This window comes from Hylaeus anthracinus, unplaced genomic scaffold (assembly GCF_026225885.1).
Source record: "Hylaeus anthracinus isolate JK02 unplaced genomic scaffold, UHH_iyHylAnth1.0_haploid 5, whole genome shotgun sequence".
Classification (NCBI taxonomy): domain Eukaryota; kingdom Metazoa; phylum Arthropoda; class Insecta; order Hymenoptera; family Colletidae; genus Hylaeus; species Hylaeus anthracinus.
This window is the reverse complement of record NW_026535322.1, coordinates 11,267,951-11,284,661: the sequence shown is the minus strand read 5'-3', so window position 1 is coordinate 11,284,661 and position 16,711 is coordinate 11,267,951. Positions and strand designations below refer to the sequence as shown.

General features: G+C 31.7%; 4 protein-coding genes across 5 annotated transcripts; 1 reads left to right on the top strand and 3 right to left on the bottom strand.

Annotated features, from left to right (window-relative positions):
- Positions 1-413: 413 nt before the first annotated feature.
- On the top strand, positions 414-7,877 carry LOC128896020 (REST corepressor 3). 2 transcript variants are annotated; one of them, XM_054159140.1, is made up of 10 exons: positions 414-685; positions 1,135-1,203; positions 1,345-1,419; positions 1,509-1,723; positions 1,830-2,012; positions 2,653-2,763; positions 3,278-3,366; positions 3,696-3,870; positions 4,167-4,481; positions 4,575-7,877. In XM_054159140.1, the coding sequence occupies exons 1-10, from the start codon at positions 583-585 to the stop codon at positions 4,656-4,658; spliced, it is 1,419 nt and encodes a 472-aa protein (XP_054015115.1). In that variant the 5' UTR covers positions 414-582; the 3' UTR covers positions 4,659-7,877. The 2 variants fall into 2 exon arrangements, with proteins under 2 accessions (XP_054015115.1, XP_054015116.1); XM_054159141.1 differs by lacking the exon at positions 2,653-2,763 and having other exon boundaries at positions 416-685.
- A 69-nt stretch (positions 7,878-7,946) lies between these two features.
- LOC128896006 (uncharacterized) lies at positions 7,947-13,511 on the bottom strand. The gene is made up of 8 exons (XM_054159112.1): positions 13,117-13,511; positions 12,151-13,037; positions 11,313-12,078; positions 10,822-11,236; positions 10,612-10,754; positions 10,383-10,534; positions 9,934-10,320; positions 7,947-9,847 (listed from the first exon to the last, which is right to left on the bottom strand). The coding sequence occupies exons 1-8, from the start codon at positions 13,177-13,179 to the stop codon at positions 7,999-8,001; spliced, it is 4,662 nt and encodes a 1,553-aa protein (XP_054015087.1). The 5' UTR covers positions 13,180-13,511; the 3' UTR covers positions 7,947-7,998.
- A 117-nt stretch (positions 13,512-13,628) lies between these two features.
- LOC128895816 (cytochrome c oxidase assembly factor 6 homolog) lies at positions 13,629-15,028 on the bottom strand. The gene is made up of 4 exons (XM_054158745.1): positions 14,830-15,028; positions 14,332-14,438; positions 13,999-14,140; positions 13,629-13,840 (listed from the first exon to the last, which is right to left on the bottom strand). Exons 3-4 carry the CDS (start codon positions 14,137-14,139, stop codon positions 13,748-13,750), a joined length of 234 nt encoding a protein of 77 aa, XP_054014720.1. The 5' UTR covers position 14,140; positions 14,332-14,438; positions 14,830-15,028; the 3' UTR covers positions 13,629-13,747.
- A 112-nt stretch (positions 15,029-15,140) lies between these two features.
- LOC128896031 (Golgi SNAP receptor complex member 2) lies at positions 15,141-16,696 on the bottom strand. Its single transcript, XM_054159164.1, has 2 exons — positions 16,271-16,696; positions 15,141-15,899 (listed from the first exon to the last, which is right to left on the bottom strand). Exons 1-2 carry the CDS (start codon positions 16,408-16,410, stop codon positions 15,401-15,403), a joined length of 639 nt encoding a protein of 212 aa, XP_054015139.1. The 5' UTR covers positions 16,411-16,696; the 3' UTR covers positions 15,141-15,400.
- Between the last annotated feature and the right edge of the window lie 15 nt (positions 16,697-16,711).

Sequence of the window (16,711 nt, the reverse complement as noted above, 5' to 3'; positions counted from 1 at the left end):
GGACAAAATCATATATTTTCTACTCTGAAACGATAAATAATCACGACATTCGTGTATCATATACGATACGATCTGTGCCTGGTGGAATAATATCGCCCATATTACAGATAGCCGGATAGATTTTCGCAGGTGATACGAATTATTATCAATTATTCTACAAAAATTACTAACGACGCAATGATACCATCAACGATTTCCTTAAAAACAGTTTCCTTATTTTGATATAGAGAGTTTCGTACGACGTCCCTCTGAACGATTTAAACGAATTGGAATGGGGAAACGGATTCATGGGGGTGCGAAGGGATTAACGAAAAACTGGTTCCCCCAGATGCAATTAATTTCGAAATACATTGAAAATGTACGTCGCCATCTTTGCTTAGTAAATCGTTGACCAATCGGATCACTCTCAATAAGCGGCCATTTTACTTTCGCTACGGTCGCACGAAGCGCGAGTTAGATTCTACGGAGCACCGTGTAATCGCAAGCTATCGCTTGCATCGCAGGTTTCGTGGGTATTCCGTGCGAAAGAGGGTTTACTAGCGTAATTGTTCGATAGAAGAACCGCTAAACGAAAATCGGAACATGGTTTTGGCGGAAAGGAACTCGGAGAATGTTAGAAATGGGCGCAGATCGAGGGGCCCCAGCCCCAATGGACAGTCCGAATCCTCGAGCGAAGAAGACGGAGGTACCAATTTCGTATTGCAATTGAATTATCATCGTAATTAATCCAGCCCTGTCGAGCGATGCTTTAACCGATGCATTGTAAATATACGAAATCGCTAAGACTAAATTTTTATTTGGAAGCTTGGATATTATTCTATTGATCATACGCGAAAATCCGTAAGGATCTTCAAACAGCGCGCCCCACTTTTCCTCTTTTTAAGTTTTCCAAATTTTCGAGCAATTCCTTCGGATACTGTTTTAAACGAATTAGAATCGTTTGTTTGCGAGATTATTCGACTTTTATCCTTATGGATTCAATCAAATTGTATTTTATTCTTTAATCGAAATGTGCAAAGTATTATTTTGAATATTGCATGCATTAATGTCTTTCAATTATTCGTAAAAGTTACAATATATACATTAATAAATGCAAAGATAGTGGACACGAATTAAAAATTATTGCTTTTATAGTTCCAGCTGAGAAAATACGCGTGGGAAGGGACTACCAAGTTATTGTTCCAGAGTTTGTTCCAGTTAGTGGTACGTTACCATAATATAATTAAGTATCCTCTAATGATTCTCTGTAATCTGTATTTCATTTAGTACAGATATAAAGTTTTGCAAAGAATGGTATTTAACCATCATGAATTCCAATTGTTCTAGCCATAGATTTTGTTTTAGAACGGCGATTAGATCAATGTCCCGATAGAGCACTGCTTGTGTGGTCTCCCACTACCGACATACCTGACCAAAAATGTAAGCATCAAATTATTTATGATTCGTTCAATTTGCAAATCAAATTTTACATTAAGTTAGTAGCTAAAGGAAATAATTATCTGTTACAGTGGATGAGTATATTATATTAGCAAAGGAAAAGTATGGTTACAATGGTGAGCAGGCATTGGGAATGTTATTTTGGCATAAACATAATTTAGAACGTGCTGTATTGGACTTAGCTAATTTCACCCCATTCCCAGACGAATGGACAGTCGAAGACAAAGTTCTCTTCGAACAAGCTTTTCAATTTCATGGAAAGAGCTTTCACCGTATTCGACAAATGGTAGGATTTATTGTCTAAAACAATTACAAGTTCTCAGAATTATTTAAAAATAACATACAAATTTTTAATTGGAAAAGTAATATTCTTTTGTATCCTATGTTTCTAGTTACCTGATAAATCTATTGCCAGTCTGGTCAAATACTATTATAGCTGGAAGAAAACACGAACTAGAACATCGTTAATGGATAGGCAAGCAAGAAAATTAACGAGCGGCGGAAAGGAAGGTGAAAATGGTAGCGAAAATGGAAGTGAATTAGGTTCCAATACGGACAGCGAATCGGAAGAAAAAGTAAGATATTTTTCCAAAATATCTAACAAACGCATGCGCTAGATCTCTACAAGATATCAGTTCCTCTCTATCTCTCTTAAGGAAACAATATTTAAATTCATAAACTGTTCAAAAGCATCCATAAAAGATTGTGTTATTCGCTGGAACAGAATAACGAATTCGTTTTAGTTGCTTGTTTAATTTTTTATAAACCATAGAGCTTTACGTTTCCATTTTTTATTTTGCTATTTCTCCATGGAATTACTTTTATTTTAAGTGAATTAACATTAATGCTGTTGCGTGTGGTAGTGTTCTCCTTTTGCTGCATCTTAATGCCATGGCACTGGCTTTAAAGACACACATGTATAATGTGCAGATATTTATATGCGTTTAAAAAAAATGTATCCACACGGTAACGTATTCCATGCGGTGAATGAAACAAATATATAACAAGGCCACTGATCTACGATTAGTTAAAACTCATTAGAACCGAAAATAAAAAATTAAATATAAAATGAATTCGTCTACGTAAGAAAATTCGAACTCGAAATATATAAAGCTATAAAAAAAAACTAAGTCTATCTCGCATCCATTATGCGAAATTAAAGCTATTTGCGTTAATCGTTGTATCGTGTGTGAACGTAAATGTGGAACGTTCCAGAAATGGACGATCCACCGCGGAATACGTCGTGGAAAGAACCAAGCTGTGCCAGGAAGCCAAGGCACTGACGCCAAAGCCCCGTCCGACTCGGAAAACGCCCCTCAGGTTCAGGTACTCAGCCTAAACCTTACCCAGTTGCATATGCTTATTATATTTTGCTATTTTGTGTCTCATATTTATTTCACTCTCTCTCTGTCGTATAAATTCTTTTACTTTAACAAGAAGACAGTGAAGATACGAAAAAGTACGAAATAATTTTGCGCAGGTTCTATCTATGTATTAGCAGACTCGATAGGCTGAAACCTTACTGAGGAAAAAAAATATTGAAGATAGAGAGATAGATCGTATCTTGGGAAATTATGTACTCGAAGAGAGATTGGTCTTTTTGTTGGTCGATACAGTTTAACGAAACTATACAAATACAGAAATTATTCAGTACTTCTGAGTTTGTATGGCAGGCCGAATTAATCCGGATACAGTTTCGTGTAATACGCTTCAATATTTTTGTTTTTGTAAAAAGTCACTCTTAGAGATTATAGTTTAGTTACATGTTGAAGAATTCAAATGGAGGGAGAGGGTTGGGGGGTACCGGACCTTATTTTAAAAAGGGTATTATGTGTTGTAGGGCTCGTGTAGCAACTGTGGCGTTGCTTGTCATAGTGTTCGTGCGACGCCGAAAGGACACGCGTGTCACAGCTGCTATCTGCACTGGAGGTCAGTGAGTGCAAGTCAAATTAAATATCAGTAATTAAACAATCATCGGACCTTTCCTCAAAGTAAGAATGCTCGTACGAACATTTTATCATCTATTCGAAGAACACAAGACGTCATCTCTAGAAACTTATAAACGTAACATTGTAACACTCGCGTTACTCGTGCTTTATTTTAGATGTATGAGCATTCTTATCAGTGCACCAGCTAATGTTTTCGCAGAACCTGCATTTCATATATACCTGTCCTCATAAAATCGAAGTACATTGTAGATCAGACCCATCCTTGAGTAAAACAGACAAATACATTGCAAACTTATTCGAATGATTTAGGCGAACTGGTGTAGCAAGGCCATTAAGTTCCATGCCGGGTCGTACAAATAAAAGAAAACCACCCCGTGGCCTGGTCGTTAATCACGATGATTTAGCAGCATTGGCTGGCCAACCGAATCAAGCAAACAACAGTTTACAAGCGATCGACACTGAAATTGTTAGCCTAAAACGCCAAGTACGTTTTAAACAAGATCAATCAAGATCAATGCGTTACGACAATAAACGTGTGGATACATTTTTTTCCAAAAACATTCAAAGATTTTACGTATCTGAAGGGCAACATCATCTTTAGGGTCTTCTGAAATAAAACTAGAATGTTTAGAAGCTAGATGAATGCCGCTATCGTTGCACGTATAGATTTAAAAAAAAAACATTTATTTGCTAAACTATAAAGGTGGTGTTTCTCCCTCAATACTCGATGATAAAATATTTATTTACTATATGAACAATGTTTTTTTTTTCAATGCACAGATACAGTCGAACAAACAACAAGTAAGTGCGTTGAAACGTAAAACGACTGATGGCATTGACGATTTGCGACCACCAGAAGTGTCGAGTCGTATAAATGCCCGTTGGACAAACGATGAATTACTGTTGGCCGTTCAAGGCGTCAGAAAGTATGGAAAAGACTTCTCCGCGATTGCCGATGTAATTGGTACTAAAACAGAGGCTCATTTGCGATCGTTTTTCGTCAACTACCGACGGAGGTATAATTTAGACGCGGTTTTAAAAGAATACGAAGCTGAGAATGGTCCGATATTGATTGACGACGAAAAAGAAGAAAAGGTAATATATAAAGGAAAATATTTTTGGCTTACTCAACTCGCAACGGGTTTTATGTAGAACAAATTATTCAATTTCTATACGTTTTTATTTCAGATGGATGTCGATCAGCCAAACGAGACAGCGGAATCATCTCAAAAGACGAAATCATCTGTTGGCCTTGGGCAGACGGCTAAATAACAAATGAGTATACTGTTGAGTACCAAACGTGAAAAAAATAATCACAGGCACTTTGATAATCGATAATGACGTAAAAAAAGAAGGTATTTGTCCATAATTGAATTTGCAATTTATATTTTTTTCATTCTTCGTTGTATCGCTTTGCTCTATGGTGGTGCGATCTCGAGTTAGAAACGCCAAGCACAAGGATTTTCATTGAATGTCATTGTGTGTGGTACAATGATCGGTATAATGAATATACGAATGAATTAATATGAAAGAAAGCGTGTGAATTTATTTAATTAGCGTTACGTTTAGTGTAATATCTTTTGTATGTATCCGAAATGGGACTTTTATTAAGCAATCTGATAGAAGAGTGGTTCCATTAATAACGTTTAGCGTATCAATTTAAGAAAACGTAAATTTGATTAAGTTAACGCATCCAAATACAAGTATAAGCATTTTCAACGATATACATCGTGCGTAATGACGGATGCATATTAGTAATTTCTTTGGTGAGTAAATTAATTGTATCCTGTAGCACATAATATTTCTAGATATACGTAAGAGGCGTAAAAAGTTCCATTTTGACTAATGAAAGTAATTTAAAGAAAACAAAAATTACTTGTTTTAAGTATTAACTAGCCATTGTTGTAAATTTTGCCGCTGTAATATTGCTATGTTTGTATCGATTTCGAGGTTTACATCTATTTTGTGTCAATCTTTTTCCTTCTATATTTAATTGTTAATAGAGAGTTTTTAAGAAATTTGAATGAATTATATTACGGAATTGAAGAAATGAAGCAACCATTATTTACATTTCTTTTATGTAGAACATCGATAAATTAATTTAATATTCTTCTGATAGTCGCATAAGACTTTGATGCCGGATGAAAATTCTTGTATTTGTGCCTATGCATTTCTGGGCGTACAAAAGAAGTTTAAGGAATACAAGGTTGTAAGTTAAAGAGATATTTTTCTTTTTTCTCCCCGTATCTCTTTACACTGAATCGCCATATGTACACCTTACCTATAATAACGTTAAATATATGCCGTGAGTCAGACAATCTTCTATTCTATACGGAAACAAAATAAGACGAGGAGAAAAAAGAAGTTTCTACACAGCTGTCGATTTTTAAATGGTTGAAATGACCGATTATGATTACATGGAACAGAAGGTACTCGGTAAAGTAAGGTTTAACGCATTCATTGCCAAATTATTTTACTTAAAATATTGAACTGCAACGATCGCGTTAAACAAGCTATTTGCTAGAGAAATAATGCTCAACGAAAAAGGTACAGTTTAATTCAAATTTTAATAAAAGAACGTGTAATATTTTATCATGATATATCACAGTGTGAATTTCTTTTACAAGTTTTATAGAATAACAAATTTGAGGGGTTGAAAATCGTGCTGCAAAAAACAAATCAGATTAAGGGAAATAAATATATTTTTGTGGCTTGCCGCTACGTACTTGATCGAGATGTATAAAAAAAATAATGGTTCCTGAATATTTCTATTGTATTATGCAAAATTATCTAACGAAGGCACATATATACTAAAATTGACCGTATTAAGAAATAACGGTGCTTCTATAGTTACAAGCCCAAGTTTTCGTACTCCAATATAGAGGAGTACCCCATTTATAATAGAAAGATATATTGAATAATTTTAATGGTGAAAGTCTCCGCATACGTACAAGAAAAAAATACTTTCAACAAATTTTTCCAAAATAGTTTGTTGTTCTTACAATGTTAAATGTTTGAACGAACGTAAAATGCATATATCTGCTTGCATCTTGATATAGTTAGTTTAATTTTAGAATGATAAAAAAAAAAGTTCTTAACGAATCTATTTTCAAAAAATCATTTAATCGTGTCAATTGTTCTAAAAATTCCGACTTCATATTAACTGTATTATAGATAAATAATAATTCTGTTCATTTTTACTGATTATTAAAGCCAATCTAAATAGATACACAATTGTGTTTAACAGCAACTTTTTAAAGCAAATACTTTTAAGACCCATTGACTTTCAATCATTTTCACTGCTTTATGGTAGAATATTAAATCTTAATTTTAGTTTCATACGTACATCATCTACATTTACTATTAATAGCAATAGTAATAATATTGTTAGTTTAATGTTTGTCTAGGTAATGTTGACTACTTAATGTTAATGAAAAAAAAACACAACTGTAAGTGCACGATTCTTTTCTTTTTGTTATTTCTTAAAAATTGATTGTCAGACTACGCACCCTTTAGCAATTATTATATAACATACTTGGATGTAAATAGAAATGATCACCAAAGAAATTTAATGTAACGGTTAGCGACATATCACAAAGACTGATCAAATAGTCGCTAGGACTATCTGGTCGGGCAAGAAGATAAAACTCAAACGCGAAATATATTGAGATCAGAAGCGAGTTACAAATTGTTTGAAAATTTTCATTTAATATAAACTATTTTATTTGGATGACAATTTAAGAATTGTAAAAAATTTGAATATTTAGCAAACTGTACCTACATAACTGACTGTAATCTGTTATGCTCTGATCCATTTTCATCGTGTATAATTATTTCATATGCAAAAGCACGGCATAGTGTTCAAATAAATTATTAGAAGTAAGTTTTTGATAGCTTAATGTTGAAGAAAGAAGCTACTTTTGAATACTCTGTTGCACAACTGCTTCTTTCACGGCGAATGTCATCTTCTTTCTTCAATTGTCATTTAATTACAAATGCATTTAAGTAAAGGACGATGCGAAGTTAGCGAATAAAAGTTTCTTCAAATAGACAAATCTGCTTAATACCTGAATATCTTTTGAAATTGAATTTTTGTAATTTTATACGTCGCCGATGTTTTTTCTTTTCATAATCGAGCAATACATCGTGAAAAACATCGACGTCACGCGATAATTTTAATTCGTATTATTATTGTTAGCTCGACAGTTAAAGAAACGTAATTTCCTGGAAGATGTCACAATAAAAAAATTCACTAGATTATATTTAATATCGCGCAATGGTGCAAACTGTAGATACGATGGAAAGAACGAGAATTTCGCAATGTATAATATATTCTATGATCGTTCAAAATTTTCTAATATTCTGATACGATTAATGTAGTATAATGTAAATAGAAAATTATAAACTTTGCGAATGTGTACACATTCTTATAATCTTAAGGTGTACAGATGTATTTATTCAGGACTATTAAATATCTCTTGTGTACTTTGACGATTTACAAAGCATTTATTTTGAAATTCCTCGATAAATATGATTAATTTTTAATTATAAAATGCATCATCATTGCTTATCGTTTATTTCGTTGTAATAGTACATTACTTTTTTTTCATAATTAGCTGTACTCCTGTATTACAATTCTTTGTTTCCTTAATAAATAATCTACGTATTTAGTATTTAAGAGAACTTCTAAGTTAGTATAATCGAGACATTTTTCTTGAAGCTGATATTTCGTTTCAGTTTTATTCAAGACGTCAATGACACTCTCGCCATTGTATTCTGCGATATTTTCTGTAGAGCACTTGTCAGAACTGTACTTACTTCGTTGTATGTAATAAAAACAAAGATTTAAGAACTTCGACTCTTCCCTGTAAAAAGGATTGTCATCGTGATAGAAAGGATTCTCGATTGTGACGTTGACGTCGAAGTTTTTAATACTGTGCGTAAACAGTTTCACGAAATATAGACTGGTATTATCGTTTGTGAAAAATGTCGATCGATCAAGCATAACTTCAGACAGTAGTCTTTGATATATGTGTTCAACGTGTTCTAAATTACTGCATTCGGTGCTAATTGATCGTAAAACATGTGCTCTTAAACTATCCGCGGTAGCTTCACGTATTTCTGAAATTTCATCCTTCAACAAAATCAAACAGCAATACAAAATCGTTAATTTATTTTGGTTTGTTAGTTCTGCAAAACGATGCGCTGAGAATTCCATGAATTCGACTGCTATCTGTCTCATATGTTCTTCTTCGTGAACACATAAATCGAAAACATGAGACAATATCGTGCTTATAATCGTTTCATTCTTAGAAAATATTATTATTAGTATATACTTCAAACGCCAGAAACTAGAATACCTTGCACTTTCTTCTGTTTGCATAGATAAATTACCTAACAACTTCTCAATGTCTAATTTCCTTAAATCTGACATTGGCAAATGTTTCAAAGTTCCTAGGACGTAGTTCACCATTGCATTCAGAAGCAATTCATCGTAATCCTGTTCGTTTGATAATAAACGTTTGAGAACACTTTTTAGGACGGGTACACGATACGATAAGTAATTTAGGAAAGAAGTACTTTGATCGATGCAACGAGAGTCTAATGTTTTATGCAGAATGTCGATGTTAATGATATTCGTACGATTAACATAATCTGCATATAGTTTCGTAGAAAGATCGATAAATTGGAAAAATCCTGGCATTATCTTCTCGGAAGATAGTACAGACATGTTTTGATCAAAGGGAAATATATCTGTGACACACATTTGCTCAGAAATAGATTCCGATAGTTGTAAAAATAATGCTTCTAACATATAACATATTTGTGGATTATTTTTCTTTTCAGACATATTACTAAACGTCCGTAATACTTTTCGGAACCGTAATAATTCTATACACTGTTCCGATTCCTGATTTGTGTATTGTCTTGAATTTAACTTTAAATTTATATTGTCGATTTCGAACGATAACTTTTCCTTCAAATACTTTATCGCCAATAAGTAACCATGAATGAAATTAGCATTTCGGCTCGAAGAAACCTCGTGTTTCAATACCATGATCTCGGATTCAATGCTCAAAAAGTCTGTTAACGCTGCGTATGCCTTCGCCGCTAACAGTCTGACATATAAAACGGGATTATTAAATAAAGTACGAATTAAATGCTTAACCTTCGATACAAACTCCTTCGAAGAATAATCGATCAAATTGCAACCGCTGTTTGAATACTTTGAGAGAAGAATAAGAATGTGCACGATATTCGAATGTAAATACAACGCAGTAGAAAAGTTCATGAACGTAGACGAAAAATTATGCAATTCTTTCATAACGTAATCCGCGAGTACAGGATAATGCGTAACGAAATGATTAATGGGGTAACCATTTCCAAAGTCGAAAGCCTCTCCACAACTTTGGCCTGCTAATCTTGGAACGATTGCACCAAACAACTGTAGGCCTGCATTTCTAAAAATATTTTGCAACCATGCGATTGTTTTAACTTTGTTCTAACCAATGTTAAATTATATCTGTTTAAAAATGTTCAGTATTACCTTATAGTCCATATTTCAGATTCCAAATATTTGAAACAAATCAACGAAATCCTTTGCATATACGGAATTAATTGCGCGTGTATTTCTTTATCGGCTACTAAAGTACGCAAGAAATGCAAGCGCCTCGCCCACGGAGAATCGTGTTGAGATTCTACGTTGTTTAGAGAAGCATCTGAGAAATTGTTCAACAAGTCCAATAATTTTTGTACAGCAAAATGTAAAATAGGTCTATCTCTTCGATTGTCGCTGACGACAATTTTATGAAACATTATCGATAGCCCAGCACCTCTTCTAGTAATGTTCAAAGAATGCATGTCACCGTCTTCTAGTATACGTGATACGTGTATTTTAGGCAAATTACAGTACTTAGTTTCTTTGCATAAACATCTGGAATTTGTAATTATCCACGATTAGAACATAACCTAATTTAAATTTAATTTAGATAATACCTAGTTAAGTGTCCTATTGCTGTACCAGCAGCTTCCACTACACCTTTGTGCCTACACCTGAGTAATATAGTAACGATAATATCAGTAGAACACTTCACAATTTCATCTGAATACATTAATACTCCTATTTCGCAAGCCATTTCACAGATTACCTATATAAATAAGAAACAAATTTTGTTAATTTTATTTCTTAAAGTCAAACCTATATGAATTAAAAGCAGATCTTTACCTTTAAAGACATCCAAATACAAGAAATGAGAATATGATGTGCAGGAGTTAAATTTAACTCGTCAAAATTAATGTTATTTACTTCGCTGTTTTTAATTGCTTCGTCAATTGCTAATCCCATTTCTGCAAACGATGATGAATATTCTGAAAATTGAGTTGTATTAATTTAAAAAGAAAGGGTCTTAAATTCTTGAAATTAAAGAAGACATACCTGTATTCTCAGATTTCGAAGAAAGTACAGATAGAAAGAAATTTGTAGCATTCTTCAATAGGTGTAATATTTTTTCAACAAATTCTGCAGTTAGGTAACAATATTCTGGGCCATTTTGAAAAGCAATATTTAATAGAGCAGTCAACATCCCATAAAATGGTTTATTCTGAACAATTGCCTTTAGTATATCTGTTTTCATCTGTGCTAATTGATTTGCTGATTCATTAAGCAAAAATTCTGAATATCTCGTATAACTATTACAATTTTTATATTTGTTTCTATCACATATTGCAAGAGTACTTTGCAAGACATCTATAGGTAGCCAGTTTGCTAAAACTGATACTAGAGCAGCACCACTTTCGATTTCATAGAATTTAGAAGAATTACAGTGTTTCAATGCCACTCTATACAATACCTAAATAAATATTCTGTATTTAATTACGTTTTCATTTATAAAAAAAATACACTTAAAAAAAGTATATGTTAACTACCTGAAACTCTAAATTAGTTAAAATATCCTTGTCAAAGTACTCAAGAATAATACAAGTACTTAGTTGTTTGACATCAAGTGCAGAGTCTAATACAAGCTTTAATAAAGCAAATAAGCTTTGTTTATTTGTAAACTTCCAGTTCTCTGTTGCCTTCAAATGCTTTTGCAGTAATAAAGTACAAGACGTATTCTCAATGTTATTAGATTTATTCGATCCGTTTTCGTTGCTAAAGGACAGTATGGCCTTATATAAATTTAAACCAAGTTTTTTTCGTTGATAACAGGAGCCAATTTCGAAGCAATCCAACAAAAATTCATGCAACCAATGTGTAATGTAATATACATCGTCTAGGCAATCTGGTTTGGTGTCACACATTTTTAAAATATTGGTATATAATATTTTGAAATATTTGACAATTCCATCTCTCATATGCACTGTTGTAGCATTTGCATTGTGCCATAAAAAATTCCGTATTGGAAAGAATCGATCTCTGTTTTCATCATATAAATCATTTACTTTGTAACAATATATTGCAAAACCATTTAATCTCACAATGTCTTCTTTATGATTTATATAGCATTCAATTGTTGATTTTTGTGGAAGATCAATACGCATTTCACTAGCCATTTTCTGAAGATGTGAACAAAGAAAAAGTTCATTTATATCCATGGTCATATCCCATAAATATGGTAAAATATTTCTGTACTTTTTAACAACTGGTTCAATCCAGTGTTTACAAAGTAATTGAAGAGCATTATAATTTGCACTGTAATTAAAAATTCCTATTTAACGTTTAACTTCTTATAATACCATATACATAAATCTGCAATTAACTCACTTTCCCATTGTTTCCCAATGATGAAAGAGATAATTCATTATGTAACCGAATGCTGTCTTCCATTGATCTTCGCTTAATTTCTTTATAATGGCAATATAAACCTTTGTTCCTGCTGAGCGCAGATAATATTTTGTTAAGCTTGTGCTCAAAGAAAATAAAAAGTCACGAGATGTTATAATTGTAGTATTATCCCAAACTTCGCAAATTTCTGCGAGTATGTCGTATTTTATTTCGTTCTGCCAAGAGATTTTATCGACACAATGTTTAAATACAAATTCCAGATATCCATTGTACTTTTTTTCCATAATTTTCAGGTACATATTAAAAATGGATACTGAGTTTTGTTTGCTTATTTCACTAATAGCATTACACCAATTCGAAAAAATAATTGCCTCTAGTCTTTGCTCTGTTATTAAATCGCATGTATTCCAAAAATTTGTATCCATGGTTCTGTGTAACCACAGGTATAATATTTTGTATGCAAAATAAGAATGTTCAGTATATTTTATACAATGTTCGTATACAGTATCGAACATGAGAATACAATCATCATCTGAATACATTTCTTTATAATTTACTTGTAAGTATCCATGAACACAAATTAATTTCAATAATTCAGGCTGCATAGTATCATACTTCTTATCCAAGAAGCACAGCTCATTGGAATCACATATTAATAAATTATTAAAGGTGTCTTTTAATAGAACCAAAGTAGGTTCCATTGACAATAAAGCAAAAAAAGTGTGAGAAGCTAACAAGGTTCTTTCTCTTTTTATTTCTGGGTTTGGAATACAGGCTTGTATAATGTGTGTAAGAATTGGTTGCCATTGTTTCAAATTTTCATTATTCCATGGTTGTTTGTGTGACCAAGCATAGTTTATCAATCTCTGAAAGGACAAGGGTATAAATGTTTCTAATAATAAAAGTAACAAATATTAAAATGTTATTTGTTTAAAATATACTGACTCTAAAAATAACAGTGTCCTCTGTGCATGTTTGCAACTCTCTGACTAAATGATTCAATTCCATATCTTTTGTACACTCTTTATGCTTTATTTTAATGTTTATATTTCTTGTTTGTTAATCATAAGAATTAGTATTTGTTGTTTGAAAATCAAACGTTGCTTTTGTAGTAACTTGTGCAGGTGAATCAGACTTATCTGTTTTATCTCCATCAAGACTACACATCCTGTAATAAACAGGTAATAATAATGCTTTTCAAAAATTTCATTTCTCATTAATTATAAAAGTAATTGTAACATAATTAACTCTTGCAAAGCCATAAATAAATTTAAAAAGTTTAAAAGATAACAAATTGTTGGTTTAAATATAGACAAGCATATTATTTAGCAGCCATCAAACTAGCCTTCTGCTCCAAATGTTCTATATGCCAAATATTTGAAAAACCAAAAAAAAATGAAATCTGCCTAATAGAATGGATTAAGGATTGTCATACAATATAATGAAACAGTGTCATGTTACTTTGAAGCATTTGTTTTATTATAAGTAACAGAAATAAGGAAACTTAATATGAAAACAGTTCAACAACTATTAGTTTAAATGTGGTAACTTATAAATTGTAATCATTAAATTAGAATTATGCTGGATTTGGCTCTCCAGGAACATACCCCCCTTGCTCTATTTGCTCTTTGAATTTCAAGTACTCTCGCTTACGATCAAAGTGTTTTACCTGGTGAAAAGTTGTAAAAATGAAGATTCAATTATAGATAGGAAAGCATTGCAGATTATTTCATATTGTCACATGTTACCATTATTAGAACAAAAGTACAAACACTAATGTTTTTAAGTTTATAAGACAACTATAATCATACATTGCCTAAAACATACCCATAACGCAGGACAAAACTTTTCATAGTCTTCTCTAGATTTCTTACATTCTGAATCTGATTTACCATCATCAAGACATTTCCAATATACATCCCTATAATTCCAGCATTTTGTACGGTCGTCTTTATTTGGGAAAGACATTCTAAAATAATTGAATCTTATTATTAAATACTTTTCAACTTATTCAATGCTTAGACCTAATATTTGAACTAATCTATACTGGTCGCTACACATACACTTTCTATGTATTCTTTAAACTTTTTTATGCAAATATATGTTTTAGTAAAGAAAGCTGTAAAATATACAAACTTAGAAAAAGTAATATGTACTTACCTACACAGATATTTTGTAACTGAAATTTGCAGTGAATGTACAAATGCTCACTATTGAATTTGAGATGTATGATAAACACTTATTTTTATAGAATCAAAAATAAGATCCTTAAAATAAAACTAAAACCATTATATAATCTTGCATCATTTACATTGTATGTACTATTATACATCATCTGCGCGTTAAAAATGATTAAACGAGGAAAGAATAAATTTATTGATAAACATAAAGGAATTCTTAAAAATTTAACAGAGAGTCATATATTATTAATATTATTTTTCACGTATTATTTATATTCTAGGTTAATCGTGTGGATAAATATTTGTTTTTTAATGTTATAAAATCCTAACAACATAAATAAATATATAGATGTACAAAATACTATAAGATCTGAAGTAAATTTAAATTTAATATGTGTGTACGTTTACATTATATAAATTATGAGAACTTTTATGATAACAATAGTTTATATAGAAAGAACTCCAACCTCTAACTAACCTGTCTATTCCTTTCGTTGGAACTATAAAATAATGCAATATACAATATTAATTTTTTAAATATTGACCACGTTTGTATTAGATACTACAAACTTTAGAAGTATATAATTATCATTTCTCAGTTTGTTATGTCTAATATATAAAATGTGAAAGAACACATGGTGTTTGCCTTGCAGATAGAATGTTAGCTTTACAGAGTGCGCTCAAAACGTGTCAGTTTTTATTAAAATTATATATTAATAAATCGTATAAATACATAAGTACGGCGAATAATGGAAAAAATTCTTGATTAAATGTATGTGAATATATTCTTTATATTTTATTATGTACAAATTTCTTTCAGCTTACAATACATAACTGTTGTAAACTTCAATTTCACAAAATTTGCAAGCATGAAGCATTACATATTATTTAATAGTTCAAATACTTTGAATATCTCTCCTGCAGGGTAATTTTATTCTATACAGCTTTAAAGAAGGTAATAGTTTGTTACACATGCAAGAGAGACACCTTAATTATTTTACTGGTAATTACATCACCTTGTGTATATTTAAAAATAGAGGAATTTGCTTCTATGTAAGATAAATTATAACTAAAACTATAACAATACATGTGAATACCATCCCCCCAACTAAAATAAATCCATCTTGCCTTGCTCGTTTCTCAATTAGTCTCATTGTAGTGTTTGAAAGCCCTAATGTATTTCCGATATCTATCAATCGCTTATGAGCCCCTTTTAAAGATATTCGTTGTGTTCTTAAATTATCTAATATATTACTTCCGCTTTGAAGAAGGTCGTCAACTCCATGAAGTGCATTTCTCAAACTAGAGTTGTGTTGGGCATTGTGATCTATCATAATATCAACATGATCATTAGGAGTGAATGTTGTAGATAATAAGGCCTCTCTTTCAGCTTCTTCTCTCTGCTTTCTCATAATTTTGTGCCGCCAGGAATTTAAAGCAGCGGTAAGGTGACGACTGTCATATTTTAATTGGTCTACTCGCATCTTAGCATTTTGCCTTTGAAATATAGGACCTTTCAGGCAGAGTACATCTAACCTTTCGCAATTACTGTCAAATAAATGCATAAAATGAAAATAGATCTAACAATTGTAAATCATTCTTTTTTAATATACAAATATAAATATGATTTAAGTAAGTAATATATCTATTCCTCAAGTTACATAAACTTATGAATATATAGTTTCCCAAGCAAAAATGAATCAACAAGGTTTATATTCTCTTTACTTATGGTACTATATTGTTCTTAACCTGAGAGTGATCTTTATTCCTCCTACAATACATTGTATTTAGACACATTGCACATGTACGTATGTATATTATTTAGAAAGAATTTAAAAAGTAATTTGAGGATCTACATAAGTTTGTGAATCTTAGCATCGTTTTGAAGTATTTAAACCAAAAGTCTGTTAGTTAACTACCTGTTGATGAGATCTATTTTTGATTCTATGGTGTTTTCTATTTCCTTGATGTCTAGGTTAGGCGATGTTTTCTCAAGCTGTGAGAAAAGGTGTTGAGTTTCCTGAACCAATTTGTTCGTCTGATGATACAACGGTTCCATATTTTTTAATAAATATTTTTATTCGTCCTTTAATATCCACGATAGTTATGACGTGTACATTAAACAAACTGTCAGATCGAATTGGATCGAATGTCTGTAGTAGTTATCAAATTCTGTCCAAAACATTTTAAAGTTTCTTTACTATATAAAACGTTAAACATGCGAGAAGCACTGTACATATTTACAAATGTTTACAAACAGTAGAAATTTAATAAATATCTCATTTTTTCGAACACGTAAAATATTGTTTCATTAAAATTCCGTAATCTACAGTAGAGCAGTACTTTCCACTTTAATGAAA